Source organism: Hyaena hyaena, unplaced genomic scaffold (genome assembly GCF_003009895.1).
Source record: "Hyaena hyaena isolate Hyena2069 unplaced genomic scaffold, ASM300989v1 scaffold_252, whole genome shotgun sequence".
In the NCBI taxonomy this organism is placed as follows: Eukaryota; Metazoa; Chordata; class Mammalia; order Carnivora; family Hyaenidae; genus Hyaena; species Hyaena hyaena.
The window spans coordinates 1724006-1742500 of NW_024080884.1; the positions used below are offsets into that span (position 1 = coordinate 1724006).

At 37.9% G+C, this 18495-nt stretch overlaps 1 protein-coding gene across 1 annotated transcript; it reads right to left on the reverse strand.

Moving 5' to 3' along the window:
- Positions 1-2540: 2540 nt before the first annotated feature.
- On the reverse strand, positions 2541-3479 carry LOC120240379 (olfactory receptor 5AN1-like). The gene has a single exon (XM_039245101.1). The coding sequence runs from the start codon at positions 3477-3479 to the stop codon at positions 2541-2543; it is 939 nt and encodes a 312-aa protein (XP_039101032.1).
- Between the last annotated feature and the right edge of the window lie 15016 nt (positions 3480-18495).

Sequence of the window (18495 nt, forward strand, 5' to 3'; positions counted from 1 at the left end):
TTCAGTAAAGTTGCAGAACATAGAATCAACATAGAAAAACCAGTTGCATTTCTATACACTAACAATGAAACACCTGAAAAAGAAGTAAAAAAAATTGTACCATTCATGGTAATGTTAAAAACAAACAAAAAAAAGACTTAAAAACAAACTTAACCAAGGAAGTAAAAGATCTGTACTATTAAAACTAAAAGACATTGATGAAATTAAAGAACACACCAAAAAAATGGAAAGATATCCCATGTTCATAAACCAAACTTAATATTCTTCAAATGCCCAAAGGGAACACTTGTACACTTTGGTGGAAAGGTAATTTTGTTTAGCCACTATTAAAAACAGCATGGATGTTCCTCAAAAGATTAAAGAAATACCATATGATTCAGCAACCCCACTTCTGGGTATACATTCAACAGAAATAAAAACAGGATACCAAAAAAAATCCCATACACTCCCATATTTATTGCAGCATTATTAATAATGGCCAAGATATGGAATAATAAAGAGTGATAAAGAAGACAAGGTGTTGACATACTGTACAGTGGAATATTACTCAGCTATGACAGTGAAGGATATCTTGCCATTTGAGACAACATGGACAGACCCTGAGTGCATTATGGCACATGAGATAAATCAAAGACATAATCTGTATGATAGCACTAATATGCAGAATCAAAAAGCCAAACCCACAGAAACAAAGAGTACAATGGTGCTTACAGAGACCTGGGGGACAAGGAATTTGGAGAGATGTTTTCTTAAAGGTTACAACTTGCAACTAAAAGGCAAATAAATATGGAAATGTAATGCATAGCACAATGATTATGAGGTTTTCCTCCTACTGAAGCCCTCATGGTTCCTTACAAAGACTTCTCATATACTCTTACACATTTTTAAAGAACAATGCTTCAATGAACATACCTATGCTTGCATGGATTGGGGGGTGGGAGCACACATCCTTTATTCATACTCCATTACTTCCTTGATACGGAGTAAGCCCTCACATTCTCTCCCAGAGATTCAACGATTCCCCTTCTCTCAGTGCTGTCCATTTGTAAGCTCATGAAATGTCTTGGCAAAGGCTTCAAATGCCTCTTCATTTACAATCTTTAATTAAAGAGAAGATTCTGTGACTCATCAGGATTAAGATCCCCCCCTCCAAACAGCATTAAGAACCCAGTGGATCTCCAAGGAAAATATGTAATTGTAATGACATCTCTTTTATATCAGTTGGTTCAAGTCTGAGCAACCTGGCAAATCAGCAGTCAGTGTTGTTCCACATCTTGTTCCCTTTTCAAACAGGTCACAAGGACCTAAAGCTTTATGTTCTACTTTACACTGAGAAAACTAGACAAAGTTTAAACACCTGCCTATGCCACTATTTCCTCTCTGGTTCTTGAGGCTTCCTAGAAAATACCGGCATTAGAGTAACTCTAACCATCTACTCCACATGTTATATCACCCCATATAACACCATAAATCTCTAGGACATAAAATGTTCAACACAGACAATAAAAAAGAATAAATACAGGCTTTCCATATCTGTCCTTAGTCTGCAATATTTAATATTCAGTAACTCTATTCTTATAATGAATTTCCATGCAAGTCTACTCACACTAAACATAAACAGATGCTTGAAATATCACACTAAACATAAACAGATGCTTGAAATATCAGAAATGATTTGATAGTGTGAAACCCTTGCTATGTCAGACAAGGGCAAATTTTCCACATTTAATGTGAGAGAGAGGTTTGAGTCCTACAATATTAAAAATTGCTATTGGCTACGAGATGGATTTTGAACATCATCTTCCATCAGAATCCCCACTGAAACTAGAAGCAAGAAACTGAACCATCAGACTCCTAAGTAAATGGTAAGAAAGGGACCACACCCTTCATTCCAATCTTCTTTATGATTCAAATCACCTTTTCCTTCATAAGATTATAGCTGGTAGAGACTGGGATGTGACCAAACTTACTGGATGATTAGCTCTGAAAGAGGCCTTAGACAAACATTAGCTATCTCAGACTCTCTTCCCAGGAGACACAATCTGGCTAATTACAAAGCGTTATCTGTGTTCAAACACACATCCTCTCTCGCTTTTTATACCAATAAAGAAAAAAAAACAGAACAAAAATCAATCACCATCATGTCTGGATTATGCTGCATCAAAAAATTTGAGACACAAGGTCTCCACATCCCTGGCGCCTCTGTCAGGTATCACTCCTTTATGATCAGAGGTCAGAGACTGAGCAGGGCTCAATCTCCAAAGCAAAAGGAAGTTACAAGCTTCTAAACCTTAACATTTTACAAATACTTGCAGATTATTTATAAATGATAATGCCATTCCCCCTGTAGGTGAAAGTATGAACCTCCTAAGGACTTAAAGGCATTGAGTTTGCATGGAACCACGTCACTGTCAGTCCATTTGGCATATTATCTGTGTCAAACTAAGCGTAATTTATATAAAGATAGTATGAATTGTGTTATAGGCCATTCATGTGCATATTATTTTAAGTTTTCTGATAGGACAAATCTGGACAGGACCTCAGCAGTACCATCTCTTCTTCTGTAACCTCTTCAAGGCATCTTTGATTTCCTTGTTCCTTAGACTGTATATCAAGGGATTCAACATGGGGATAACCACAGTGTAAAAAACTGATGTAAATCTGTCAAAGCTGGAGGAACTGCCAGAGCTGGAACTCAAATAGACAAAGATACTCGAGGTATAGAAGAGGGACACTGCTGTTAGATGAGAAGCACAGGTGTTGAAAGCCTTGGACCTGCCTTTAGCTGAAGTGATCTTCATGATGGAAATGACAATATAGCAATAGGATACCATGATAATGAGAGCATTTATTATCCCAAAGATCATTGTTAATATAGCAAGCAATAGTTGTACAAAGAAGGTGTCAGTGCAGGACAGGACTAACAACTGGGGCATGTCACAGAAGAAGTGGTTGATGACGTTAGGCCCACAGAAGTGAAGCTGAAGTATGGAACACAATTGGGATACAGAAGCAGAGAGTCCAGCCAGATAGGACCCCAGCACCATCTGAATACAGAGGGTGGGTGACATGACTGATGAATAGACAAGAGGATTACAAATGGCGGCATATCGGTCATAAGCCATGGCTGTCATGAGACAAGACTCACTCAATCCCATGATTGAAAAAACAAAGTATTGAACAGCACAACCCACAAAGGTGATAGTCTGCTGCTCTTGGAAAAAGTTGGAGAGCATCTTGGGGGCTGTGGAGGTCACATAGCAGATATCCAAGAAAGAGAGATTACTGAGGAAGAAGTACATGGGCATGTGGAGGTGAGAGTCCATTCTTATTAAGATGATGAGGCCCAAGTTCCAAGTCAGAGTCATAATGTAGATCAGCAGGAATACAACAAAGAGCACTGCTAGGATTCTGGGGAAATCAGAAAATCCCAAAAGGATGAAATAAGTGACCTCTGTAATATTTCCTCCCCCACTCATTGGCTTGGTGCTTCTAAAATCAGAGAAGTAACAGAGAATGTACTGCTGACTCAGGTGAAATGACAGCATTATATTTTTCATATGTTTCATTCTTTCCTCCTTTGAGTACTGGGAACAAACTGATGCCTCACTGTCCTAATGAGAAGACCCCAACTTTTCATTTCAAATTCTCAAGAACTAACTGTAGTGTTTCAGTTTCTCAATTATTTCATGAAGCCTCATGCAAATTAAAGAGGTATGTTCAAATATGACTGAAAAAAACCCACAAAAATGCTGATTCTTACAGAAAGCAATTCATTGAAAGTTTTTAAAAGCCTTTGGTAATTCATTATATAACTGCTGCTGTTTAAGATCATAAGTGGCATCATCCCAGATTAAAGCTGAAATAGCCCTTCAGTTCCAGATGGCCATGTAGATAATTTTTAAATTTTCTTCTTTTATCCTTAAGAAAAGTTAGTTAACCCATTTGTAATAATTTCACAAACTTTTATGTAAATGTATTTGATATATCATCTTCCTGGCCTGGAAAACTATATCATAACTACTCTGATAATATTTTCTTGAGGATTAGCATAAGTGCCCAATAAAGTTATGGAACAAGTCTCTTGGGGAACAAGTCCCAAGTGTACCAAACGGAGGCTAGTATAGCTCATTACTAACCCCAACAATTTTTCAATTTTAGGCTATTTTACTACTTGAGAAACAGCATGGTACTGTGGTTAAAGGTTCAGATTATGGAGTTTTGTCTGAGACCCTGTCACTTTATGAATTCATCTCAGTAGCTTAAACACACTAAGACTGATTTACTCACAATAAAATGAGAACATTAAGAGCCCAGGACTATATGGTTACTAGGTGGGTTATAAGAAAACCCAGGAGGATGCTCAGCAGACATCTATACACAGTAATTGTTCAACAGGTGCTGGCTGTTATTACCCTGGATTGCTTACAGAGAGCCATGAGTGTCAGCTGTACCCATGGATAGGACTGTCAACAGTGCTAGAGTTGTGTGGGTTAATTTGAGGTATTTCCTGAGACCTCACTGGCCTTGTAGACTGTCAGGAATCCTTGTCACCAGGCAGAGGCAGACTTAGATCTCAGGTAGAAGCAAATCAAACCACCTGTAGCCATGAAGACACAAACCACATAAACAATCTTCTATTTAGTTTGTTTGACTCCATTGACACTGGGTCCCATTGACAACCATCATCAAGCTATGTAGTGCCCTAATACAGAGAAAAAGTAAGTAGTTTCAATTGCCAGGTACTGCATAGCTATAATTCCTGTTTTATTGATAACAGTCATCATGTTAGAGCTTACCAACAGATTCATAATAGGTTGCAGCTATGGTCTGTGCTCCATAAACAATCTGTCCTTCCTAGAGATGAGTAAATCAATGAGACAAGTTAAGAAATTTTTGAAAAAAGATTAAAATTAAAAAGATGTGAACTTTCAGATATTAAAAAGTATTATAAACACTGATAACTCACTATTCTTACAAAATAGACATGTGCCAGAAGAATATATAGAAATTTTAGAAAATTTTAAATATTGGTAAGAGTTTAATATATAATAAACAGTATTTTACATTGATAAAGCATAAACTTTTGATAAACACTTATATAATCTAAGTATGGAGAAAATACTTCTGAAATATAGCAACAAAACAGGAACTAGAAGAGAAAAATATGATACAACAATTTAAAACTTGGTTATGTCAGAAAAATCCACTTAGTTAAATACTTTTGAAATACAAATGATGAGGGACAAATAGTCAAAAAATATAATAAAGACAATATAATAATGCCTTTAATATAAAAGGAATAACACAAAGGATGGAGCATTCACATTTACTACTAATGAGGGTACAAATGATTGTACCTTTCTGGAGGAAAAATTTTTTGCTTTATTTTCCTCTGACTCTCTGTCACTCTGTCTCTGTCTCTCTCACACAAACACAAACACACACGTGACCCAACTAAAAATGCCAAAAGTAATGACTGGTATGATTTTAACTGCCTTCTTTAAATGTCTCTGTATTTGATAAAATTTCAACAACTCCTGTATTTATAAGAAAACAAGCGAAGATATACACATCCTTAATCATACACACTGATTGAGAAAGAAAGGGAGAAGGGAATGGAAAATGATGGAGAGAGTGAAAATAACAGAGAAAGCAGACTTTCAGAATTGCCTGAATTTTACCTATTGGCCATATCACCCTTACCAAGTTATTAACCTCTCTGTCTCAGTTGCCTCATCTATAAACAGGGCTAATAATACTACCTCACAGGATTGCTTCAAGGACTGAATGACACAAAGGGCTTAAACAGTAAGGACTCAATAAATGTTAGCAATTATCATCCTCAGTAAGGCAAAAATACAGAAAGGTCAATGAACTCTACACACAATTATTTTCTAACTTCGATGGTCTCTGAGCCTAGATTCAAGAATATTGTCAATCAATGACTACAGTTATTTCTGTCTCATACTGTTCTGTTATCTCCCAGCCAGCTGTAACCTCCTGAGGCCACTTTTCGTGTTCTACCACCACGAAGCACTCTTGAGCTGATGATACTATGTACAGTGCATGGTCCAGTGGAGATGTTTCACTATTTAGTGATAAGCATCTGGCATACTAATGTTTGCATAACTGAATAAATACATGCTGAACAAATGGTTCTTTCACCCACTTTTAGATGCAAAACTAAAACTGTCTTATTTCATTTCAATTACGATTTTAGGAACGTAAATATCTTTCCGTTTATTCTTAAAGTGTTGCCAATATAATTTCTTCATTATTTTACCTAAGATGAGTTAGATACAATGAGAACATTTTGAAAATATAAATTCTCATGCAAACCATCCACCAATACACCAACATAATCAATCAATCATTGAAAATTAAGTCAAGCTCCTGATCAATCACATGCAGTAGCACTCTTTACTTTCTTATTACATTCTGGTAAATAAAGCAGCCAGAGCTGAAAGTATTTATGTTATTCATCATTATTCCAATAAATATGAAGAACTCTGGATTGTTTACTAATTCATGATATAATTGATCCTGAAAACTTATCTTGCTAAAATTTGGTAAGATAGAGGAAGAGGGAAAAAATTCTGAATACATTCACACTCTTTAATTAATTTTTGCATATATTCAGAATATCCCAGACAGTTTGGAGAAGAAAAGGTGATGGATGTAAATATTGGTTGGAGATGGGGTTATAGCTAATCAACACGTTTTCCAATATGATCTACTAAGGACATGGCCTCTCTGTAAGTCTGTTCAGGGTACAAAATAAGGTAAAGAGAGAGAAGTTGTTGCTGAATGAAAAACAATGTAAGTTAAACAAACAAACAGAGGTTAAAAGAGACAGTAAGACCAACAACAACTAAGGTTCAGGGTGACTAAATTGGTTAAGCATCTGAATCTTGATTACAGCTCTGGTGATGATCTCAGGGTTTGTGAGAGCCAGTCCTGCAACTGGCTCCATGAAGAATATGGAGCTTGCTTGGGATCTGCTCTCCCTCTCTCTCTCTCTCTCTCTGCCCCTCCCAAGCCATCCCACACAGATACACACAGTCTTTCTCTCTCTAAAAAAGAAAAAAAACAACAACAATTACCTATGCTTGGGAGTAAAGCATCTCTGATATCTGTGTTACCCACACTAGTGCCTCCAGACCCCCAGGGTCTCCAAAGATGACCATGGAGAGGTATCTGAAGAATTTCAAAAGGTCAATGGAATTGTACTTGAGTGCTTTGTCAAATCATTATTTGGTGAATTGCTTGCCTTTTGCTGCTTAGAAATTATGAATCAAACATACATATTAACATGAAATCAAATTCAGCAGCATTATTATAACAACAGACTCCATAAAATATTAAAAGGGTCCTTGAGATGGAAACAGTTGGAAAACACAGACAAAATATGAGATCTTAGGAAATTTCCCTGAAAGCAATTAGATTGATATTTTTAATTCAATGCTGAATTACTGACTTCTAAAATGTGTTAAGTTTTATAAATATTGTCTCATTAGATTTTAAATGACCTCATTATCCCCTACTTTACAGGTGAAAAAAAAAGGTAACAGAGCTCAAGATCACATCCTTAAGAAATTGCAGAAATGGAACTCAACATTCATCCCTCACCCCAGAATAATCCCTGATATTTAAGAGTAGAGATTAATTTTTTTCAGGGAAGGTCAGAGACATTCGGTAGGAGAAGGAGAACCCAAGAAAGAGCCCACCATAGATGGTGTGGGAGTGAGGGAGGGAGAGGGAAGAGGTGACGAATGGGAGAGACTGAGGACCATAAACCTTGCTCCACACAGGTCCTCCTGGAAAAGTTACAAGGCTATTAGATAGCACACAATCCACTGTTCTCACTAGATCTTGCCCTCTCACCTTGACTCAGATTCCCCAAGAAGACAGAGCTCTTGCCAAAAGTTAAAACTGCTTATTTCTTTTCCAAAGGAATTTTCCAGCTGGGTCCTATCACTCTCCAAGATGGGAACCTTTGGCCATGAAATTGGCTGTCCACTCAGAGCAAGAGAGATGCCCACAACTAGAGATCCTCTTAAATGTGTTATTAAGGGCAAAGGTAAGAGAAGACAATTAGAGGGAGAAAACCCCCCAGGTACCTATTCTCTGGAGTCGTGGTTGTCATGAAGTTTTTGTCCCTGCTAATTTCATGCCCCACTTTGCCATGTCCCTTCTGGATCCATTCTCCACTTCCCCATAGTCTGATCACGTTCTCATGATTGTAGCTTTTCTTTTAATGAACTTGGAGTCATTTGAGTTGCAAAGAATCTAGGGACCATCTAGTTCAATACCTGAAGTTACCAGGTGAGGAATCTGAAGCCAAGGAGCTAAAAGATTTGCCCCAGATGATACAGCTAACTGGTAAAATACCTTATTAAAATAAATTAGATACATAAACATTTCCCTCCCTACAAAGCACTTACATTTTAGATATTTACATACTTAAATTTCTCAATATCTGACCAGATTCATCCATCACAGCAGCCCTGGGAGACAGACATGCCACTATTTCCTATCTCTAATGAGAAAACTGAGACAATAAGGAAAACAATAAAACTGAGCCATGACTTACCAAGGTTACAACTTGGAGCACTGGGTTGAATTCCAACCGTTCCACTTGATGACTGTGTGACCTTGAACAAATTAACCTCCCCAAGCCTCAGGATTATCACAAAATGGTGCTGATAGTAGTAGCTACTTCATAGGCTATGACTTTATAGAGAGAATTAAATTAGATAATATATATAAAGCACTTACCAGGGGGTGCAGTACAAGCATAACTTCAGTTAACAGTAGGTACAATTTATATGTTCTGATTTGGAGTTCTTTCCAACATGTTATACTGCATTACTAACCCTTCACTAAAAATATATACTTAATATAATTCCCACAAACATTTTTGCTTTTGTTTCTAGGTTTTTAGAAGTGAAACTCATCTACTTTGCCAGTTACTAGAGATGCAGAGATGTTCTAGACAAGGTTCTGTCCTTGGTTTGATCTACTTCAGTTACTCTTACCTCCAAGGAGAAAGGGGTGGGTGGGCAACAAGTTAATCATTTAACTCTTGCTGATAGGTTAGTAGTAATATATTCCCCCTGATAAGAACTGAAATAACTTTATCCTTTAAACGGAACAGGTTCTTACGATAGTTTTAAAGATAGGAACACCAAAATTATAGGCTGTGGGCACCATGGCCAAGCAATGGAAGCCATGTTTCTGGTCAGTAAGAACCACATATGTTCCACAAATCACACTTTGTGAGATTCAAGATTAATTACTGCTATACTGGGAAGAATGAGGCAGACCTCTATGTGTCCAGAGATTCTATCTGTAATATCTGTTATATAATTTTTCACCTGCCATCTTTATATGGTAGCAGAAAAACAAATCAAATCTATGTGATGTAATTATGTTAAATGTAAAGTATTATATAAATATGGATGCAAATATGTGTGAAATTAGTCCATAAACTCTTGTATGGAAAAAAATCTTTTTAAACTTTTTTGAAGCCCTCTTATTTGGACTCTGAGTGTTCATGGAATTCCCAAGTCTGGTGGCTCTTATGCTCCTGATCAATTCAAGGTCCTAGAATCCCTAGGGGGCTCAGATTAGGGACTCATTCCTGCACCCAACAGTCTCTGGGAAGATACTAAGCAGCATGCTCCAGGCCTGTCTATTCAAAGAAATTGATGACATTATAAGAGTTTCATGTATATATTATAATCAACATCTCTACACACTAAGAAGTGATCCCACCAAAAGTCTAGTTACTAGTCATCACCATACAGTTGACCCCCTTCACAATTTTACCCACTCCCCAGCCCCCTTCCTCTTGTTTTTGTATTGTTATGTTTATTTATCTTGTATCTGTATATTCCAAATAAGTAAAATCATATGATGACTGTCTTTCTCCATCTAACTTCTTTCAAATACCTTAATACCTTCAAGGTTAAAATAAAAGCAAAAATGAACTACTCGAGCCTCATCAAGATAAAAAAGCTTCTGGGCAGCAAAGGAAACAATCAACAAAACTAAAATGCAACTAACCAAAAGGGAGAAGATATTTACAAATTGCATTGTAAATATTACATTACATTACAATTACATTAAAGGGTTAATACCCAAAATCTATAAAGAATTTACTAATCTCAGCACCCAAAAAATGAATAATACAGTGGACAAATGGGAATAAAATATGAATTGACACTTTTCCAAAGAAGACACCCAGATAGCTAACAGACACAGGAAAAGATGTTCAACATTACTCATTATCACAGAAATACAAATCAGAACCACAGTGAGAGACCACTTCACACTTGTCAGCATGGCTAAAATTAACAACTCGGGAAAAAACAGATGACAGATGTTGGAAAGGATGCAGAAAAAGGGGAACCCTTTTACACCATTGGTAGGAATGCAAAGTGGTGAGAGATACTCAGGAAAACAGTATGGAGGCTCTTCAAAAAATTAAACATAAACCTACCCTCTGACACAGCAATTGCACTACTAGGAATCTATCCAAAGGATACAAAAATACTGAATCAAAGGGGAACATAACCCCAATGTTTATAGCAGCATTATCAACAATAGCCAAAGTACAAAAAGAGCCCAAATGTCCATCAACTGATGAATGGAAAAAGAAGTAGTATATATATTCAATTGAATACTACTCAGCAATGAAAAATAATGAAATTTTGCATCTGCTACAATGTGGATGAAACTAGAGTGTATTATGCTAAGTGAAATGCTAAGTCGATTGTAGAAAGATATCATGTGATTTCACTCATATGTGGAATTTGAGAAACTCAACAGATAAACATAGGGGAAAGGAAGGAAAAATAACATAAAAACAGAGAGGGAGGAAAAGCATAAGAGACTCTTAAATACACAGAACAAACTGAGGGCTGCTGGAGGGGAGGTGGGCGGGGGGATGGGCTACATAGGTGATGGGCATTAAGGAGGGCACTTGTTGGGATGAGCACTGGGTGGCTTATGTAAGAGATGAATCACTGGGTTCTAGTCCTGAAGCCAAGACTACACTGTATGTTAACTAACTTGAATTTTAAAAAAGTAATCCTTCGGGGCGCCTGGGTGGCTTAGTCGGTTAAGCGTCCGACTTTCGCTTGGGTCGTGATCTCGCGGTTCGTGGGTTCGAGCCCCGCGTCGGGCTCTGTGCTGACTGCCAGCTCAGAGCCTGGAGCCTGTTTCAGTCTGTGTCTCCCTCTCTCTCTGACCCTCCCCTGCTCACGCTGTCTCTCTCTCTCTCCTAGAAATAAATAAAAACATTTTTGAAAAAAAAAAAAAAAGTAATCCTTCAAGGTCTGTCCATATTGGTCACAAATGACTAATTTTCATTCTTCTTTATGGATGAGTATATTTCTTTTTACACACACACACACACACACACACACACCACACACACACCAATCACATCCGTTCTATCCATTCATCCATTGATACACACTTAAGTTGTTCCTAAATGTTGGCTGTTGTAAATAGTGCTGCAGTAAACATAGATGTGCATATATCTTTTTGAATTAGTATTTTTATCTTCTTTGGGTAAATATCATTCTTCTCAAAGCTAGAACAAACAATCCTAAAATTTGTACAGAACCAGAAAAGACCCCGAAGAAAGAAAGTAATGTTAGAATAGAAAACTGAAGCAGGAGGCATCACAATCCCAGACTTTAGCCTCTACTACAAAGCTGTAATCAATTGTCAAGACAGTATGCTATTGGCACAAAAACAGACACATAGACCAATGGACTAGAATAGAGAACCCAGAATTGGATCCACAAATGTATGGCCAACTAATCTTTGACAAAGCAGGAAAGAGTATCCAATGGAAAAAAGACAGTCTCTTTAGCATATGGTGCTGGGAAAACTGGACAGCAACATGCAGAAGAATGAGACTAGACCACTTTCTTACACCATACACAAAAATAAATTCAAAATGGATAAAGGACCTGAATGTGAGACAGGAAACCATCAAAACCCTAGAGGAGAAAGCAGGCAATAACCTCTTTGACCCCAGCCACAGGAACTTCTTCCTCAACGCATCTCCAAAGGCAAGGAAATTGAAAGCAAAAATGAACTAATAGGGCCTCATCAAGATATAAACTTCTGCACAGCAAAGGAAACAATCAACAAAACTGAAAGGCAACCCACAGAATGGGAAAAGATATTTGCAAATGACATATTGGATAAAAGGTTAGTATCCAAAATCTATAAAGAACTTACCAAACTCAACACCTGGAAAACAAATAATCCAGTGAAGAAATAGGCAGAAGACATGCATAGTCACTTTCCCAATAAAGACATCCAGATGGCCAAAACACACATGAAAAGATGCTGAACGTCACTCATCATCAAGGAAATACAAATCAAAACCACACTGAGATACCACCTCACTCTGGTCAGAGTGGCTAAAATTAACAACTCAGGAAACAACAGATGCTGGCGAGGATGTGGAGAAACAGAAACTCTCTTGCACTGTTGGTGGGAATGCAAACTGGTGTAGACGTTCTGGAAAACAGTGTGGAATTCCTCAGAAAATTAAAATAGAACTACCCTATGATCCAACAATAGCACTAAGAATGTATCCAAAGGATACAGGAGTGCTGATTCATAGGGGCACATCTACCCCAATATTTACAGCAGCACTTTCAACAATAGCCAAATTATGGAAAGAGCCTAAATGTCCATAAATTGATGAATGGATAAAGAAGACGTGGTTTATATATTCAATGGAATACTACTTGGCAATGAGAAAGAATGAAACCATGCCATTTGCAGCAATGTGGATGGAACTGGAAGGTATTATGCTAAGTGAGATAAGTCAGAGAAAGACAGATATCATATGTTTTCTCTCATATGTGTAACTGGAAAAACTTAACAGAAGACCAAGGGGGAAGGGGAAAAAAGGTACAAACAGAGAGGGAGGATGGCAACGCATATGAGATTTTTTTTTAATTTTTTAAAATGTTTTATTTATTTCTGAGAGAGAGAGAGACAGTGTGAGTAGGGGGAGGGTCAGAGAGAGAGAGGGAGACACAGAATCTGAAGCAGGCTCCAGGCTCTGAGCTGGCTGTCAGCACAGAGCCCGACGCAGAGCTTGAACCACAGAGCCTGAAGCCACGAGATCATGACCTTAGCTGAAGTCGGAGGCTTAACTGACTTAGCCACCCAGGTGACCCAAGAGATTCTTTTTTTTTTTTTTTTACAAATACTTTATTGTAAAATTGGTTTCCATATAACACCCAGTGCTCATCCCCATAAGTGCCCTCTTTCATGCCCATCTCCCCCCTCCCCCCCAACACCCATCAGTCCTCAGTTTGTTCTCAGCATTCAAGAGTCTCTCATGGTTTGCTTCTCTCCCCCTCCCCCATTATTTCCCCCCTTTTTCTGCCCCACGGTCCTCTGTTAAGTTCCTCCTAATCCTCCTATACGTGCAAACATATAGTAATTGTCCTTCTCTGCCTGACTTATTTCACTCAGCATAACACCCTCAAGGTCCATCCATGTTGCTACACGTGGCCAGATTTCATTCTTTCTCATTGCCATGTAGTATTCCATTGTATAGATAAACCACATCTTCTTGATCCATTCGTCCATTGATGGACACTTAGGTTCTTTCCATGTTTTGGGTATTGTTGAGAGTGCTGCTATGAACACTGGGGTACATGTGCTCCTATGCGTCAGCATTCCTATATCCCTTGGTTAAATTCCTAGCAGTGCTATTGCTGGGTCATAGGGGAGTTCTATTGTTAAATTTTTGAGAAACCTCCACATTATTTTAAATACAGAGAATAAACAGGTTTAATGGGATGTTTGAAGAGGGGAAAATGGATGATGGGCATTGAGGAGGGTATTTGGGATGAGCATTGGGTGTTGTATGTAAGCAATGAATCACAGGAATCTACCCCCAAAATCAGAGCACACTGTACACACTGTATGTTGGCCAATTTCACAATAAATTATATTACAAAAAAAAGTGTTTCTTCAGAATAAATATTAAAATGTCATTACTACTCAAAGCAATCTACACATTCAATGCAATCCCAATCAAAATTGCACCAGCATTCTTCTCAAAACTAGAACAAACTATCCTAAAATTTGTATGGAACCACCAAGACCCCGAATAGCCAAAGTAATATTGAAGAAAACCAAAACGTAGGGGGGGGTGGGGATCACAATCCCAGACTTTAGCCTCTACTACAAAGCTGTAATCATCAAGACAGTATGCTACTGGCACAAAACCAGACACATAGACCAATGGACTAGAATAGAGAACTCAGGATTGGACCCAAAACTGTATGGCCAACTAAACTTTGACAAAGCAAGAAAGAGTATACAATGGAAAAAAGACAGCCTCTTTAACATATGGTGCTGGGAGAACTGGACAGCAACATGCAGAAGAATGAAACTGGGTCATTTTCTCATACCATATACAAAAATAAACTCAAAATGGATAAAGGACCTGAATGTGAGACAGAAAACCATCAAAACCCTAGAGGAGAAAGCAGGAAACAACCTCCTTGACCTCAAACGCAGCAATTTCTTACTCAACACATCCCCAAAGGCAAGGGAATCAAGAGGAAAAATGAACTTTTGGGACCTCATCAGGATTAAAAGCTTCTGGACGGCAAAGGAAAAGATGGGAAAAAAATAGTTGCAAATGACATATCAGATAAAAGGCTAGTATCCAAAATCCATAAGGAACTCACCAAACTCCACACCCAAAAAAGAAATAATCCAGTGAACAAATGGGCAGAAGACATGAACAGACACTTCGCCAAAGAGGACATCCAGATGGCCAACAAACACATGAAAGGATGCTCAGCGTCTCCCATCATCAGGGAAATACAAATCAAAACCACACTGAGATATCACCTCACGCCAGTCAGAGTGGCTAAAATGAGCAAATCAGAGGACTCTAGATGCTGGCAAGGATATGGGGAAACGGACACCCTTCTACACTGTTGGTAGGAATGTAAACTGGTTCAGCCCCTCTGGAAAACAGTGTGGAGGTTCCTCAAAAAATTAACAATAGAACTCCCCTAGGACCCAGCAATAGCACTGCTAGGAATTTAACCAAGGGAGTAATGATTTATCAAGGAGTGCTGATGCATAGGGGAACATGTATCCCAATATTCATTGCAGCACTCTCAACAATAGCCAAAACATGGAAAGAACCTAAAGTGTCCATCAACGGACGAATGGATCAAGAAGATGTGGTTTATCTATACAATGGAATACTACATGGCAATGAGAAAGAATGAAATCTGGCCACGTGTAGCAACATGGATGGACCTTGAGGGTGTTATGCTGAGTGAAATAAGTCAGGCAGAGAAGGACAATTACCATATGTTTGCACGTATAGGAGGATTAGGAGGAACTTAACAGAGGACCATGGAGGAAAAGAAGGGGAAAACTAGTGGGGAAGATGGAAGGAGGCAAACCATGAGAGACTCTTGAATGCTGAGAACAAACTGAGGGCAGATGGGGCGGGGGCGGGGGGGAAGGGAATGGTGGTGATGGGCATGGAGGAAGGCACTTATGGAGATGAGCATTGGGTGTTATATGGAAACCAACCTGACAGTAACTATTTAAAAAAAAGTGTACAAATAACCCAAAGCCATCTACATACTGACGAAAATCTCTATCAAAATTCCAATGACAGTTTTCACCAAAATAGAAAAAATCTTAAAATTTTCATGATACTTGAAAATATTGAAGCCAAAGCAATCTTGAAAATGAACAAAAGTGGAGGCATCACACTCCTGATTCCAAACCATACTACAAAGCAATACTAAACAAAACAGTATGGGTCTGGCAGAAAAATAGACACATAGGCCAATAGAATAAAATAGAATCCAGATATAAACTCCCACCTATAGGTCAACTACTATTTAACAAGGGAGCCAAGAATACTTGGTGGGGAAAGAATAGTCTCTTTAACAAATGGTTTTGGAAAAAGTAGATCACCATATGCATAATAATGAAATTGGACCTCTATCTTTTACCACTCACAAAAGTTAGCCCTAAATGGATTAAAGATAGAAACATAAGACCTGAAAACATAAATTTCCTAGGAGAAAAGATAGAGAACAAGTTCCTTGACATTGTCCTTGAAAATGTTGTTTTGGATCTCATACCAAAAGCTAAGAAACAAAAGCAAAACTCAACAAGTGGAGCTATATCAAATTTAAAAGCCTCTGCACAGCAAAAACAAAAACAATAAAATCAAAAGATAACCTACAAACAAAAAAAAGACAACCTACAGAATGGGGTTATATTGAAAAGCATTCAGAAGCCATGTAGCAGATAAGAGTTAATATCCAATATATATAAAGAACTCATACAACTCAAAAATAAAATATTCTGATTAAAAATGGTAGAGGAACTGAATAAATATTTTTCCTAGAAGACATCCAAATAACCAACAGGTACATGAAAAGATATTCAACATCATTAATCATCAGGGAAACACAAATCAAAAGCACAATGATACCAACTCACACCTGTTAGAATAGCTATCGTCAAGACAAGAGTTAACAGGTTGTGGTGAGGGGCACCTGGGTGGTTCAGTCAGTTAAGCATCTGACTTCAGCTCAGGTCATGATCTCACAGCCTGTGGGTTAGAGCCCTGGGTTGAGCTCTATGCTGACAGCTCAGAGCCTGGAGCCTACTTCGGATTCTGTGTCTCCCTCTCTCTCTGACCCTCCCCTGCTCACGCTGTCTCTCTCTCTCTCCCCTAGAAATAAAATAAAAATATTTAAAAACAAAAAAAAAACAGGATACCAAAAAGGATAATCTGTACTCTTCTGTTTAATGCAGCATTATTCACAATGGCTAAGATATGAGAATGATAAAGAATAATAAAGAAAACACAGTGTTGACACACAGTACAGTGGAATAATACTCCACTAGAACACTGAAGGAAATCCTGCCATTCAACAACATTGATGGATCCTGAGGGCATTCTGCCAAGTAAGATGAACCAGACAGAGAAAAGACAAATACTGTGTTATATAACTAATACGCAGAATCAAACAGCCAAGCCCACAGAAAGGAGCATACAATGGTGCTTACCAGGGCCCCGGGGCCAAAGGAATTGGAGAGAGGTTTTTTGAAAGGGTTTTTTGAACCTTGCAACAAAGAGACAAATAAATATGGAAATCTAATGTATAGCATAATGATTATGAGATGCTCCTCCTACTGAAGACCTCATGGATCCTTAGGAAGACTTCTCATACACTCTTACACATTTTTAAAGAACAATGCTTCAGTGAACATACCTATACTTGCATGGTAGGGGAGAGGGAGCACACTGCACTACTTCCTTGGTATGGGATAAGCCATCACATTTTCTCTCAGAGAGTCAATGATTCCCCTTCTCTCAATCCTGTCCATCTGTAAACTCATGAAAAACTTGGCAAAGGCTTCAAATACCTCTTCATTTATTATCTTCAATTAAAGAGAACAATTATGTGACTCATCACAATTCAGACCTCTCCAAACAGCATTAAGAACCCAATGGATCTCCAAGGAAAATATGTAATTGTAATGACATCTCTTTTATATCAGTTGGTTCAAGTCTGAGCAACCTGGCAAATCAGCAGTCAGTGTTGTTCCACATCTTGTTCCCTTTTCAAACAGGTCACAAGGACCTAAAGCTTTATGATCTACTTTACACTGAGAAAACTAGACAAAGTTAAAAACCTGCCTATCCCACTATTTCCTCTCTGGTTCTTGAGGATTCCTAGAAAATACTGGCATTAGAGTAACTCTAACCATCTACTCCACGTTATATCACCCCATACAACACCATAAATCTCTAGGACATAAAATGTTCAACACAGACAATAAAAAAGAATAAATATAGGCTTTCCATATTTGTCCTAGTCTGCAATATTTAATATTTGGTAACTCTATTCTTATAATGAATTTTCACACAAGTCTATTCACACCAAACATAAATAGATGCTTGAAATATCAGAAATAATTTGATAGTGTGAAACCCTGACTATGTCAGACAAGGGTAAATTTTCCACATTAAAGGGAGAAATAGGTTTGAGTCCAACAATATCAAAAATTGCTATTGGCTATGAGATGGATTTTGAACATCATCTTCCATCAGAATCCCCACTGAAACTAGAAGCAAGAAACTGAACCATCAGACTCCTAAGTAAATGGTAAGAAAGGGACCACACCCTTCATTCCAATCCCTTTATGATTCAAATCATCTTTTCCTTCATAAGATTATAGCTGGTAGAGACTGGGATGTGACCAAACTTATTGGATGATTAGCTCTGAAAGAGGCCTTAGACAAACATTAGCTATCTCAGACTCTCTTCCCAGGAGACACAATCTGGCTAATTATAAAGCGTTATCTGTGTTCAAACACACATCCTCTCTCGCTTTTTTTCCCATTATGGTCAAAAATACAGAACAAATATCAATCACCGT

Bases quoted from the DNA above. Each gene is read 5' to 3' on its own strand.
- LOC120240379 (XM_039245101.1), bottom strand. From the start codon at position 3,479: ATGAGTGGGGGAGGAAATATTACAGAGGTCACTTATTTCATCCTTTTG.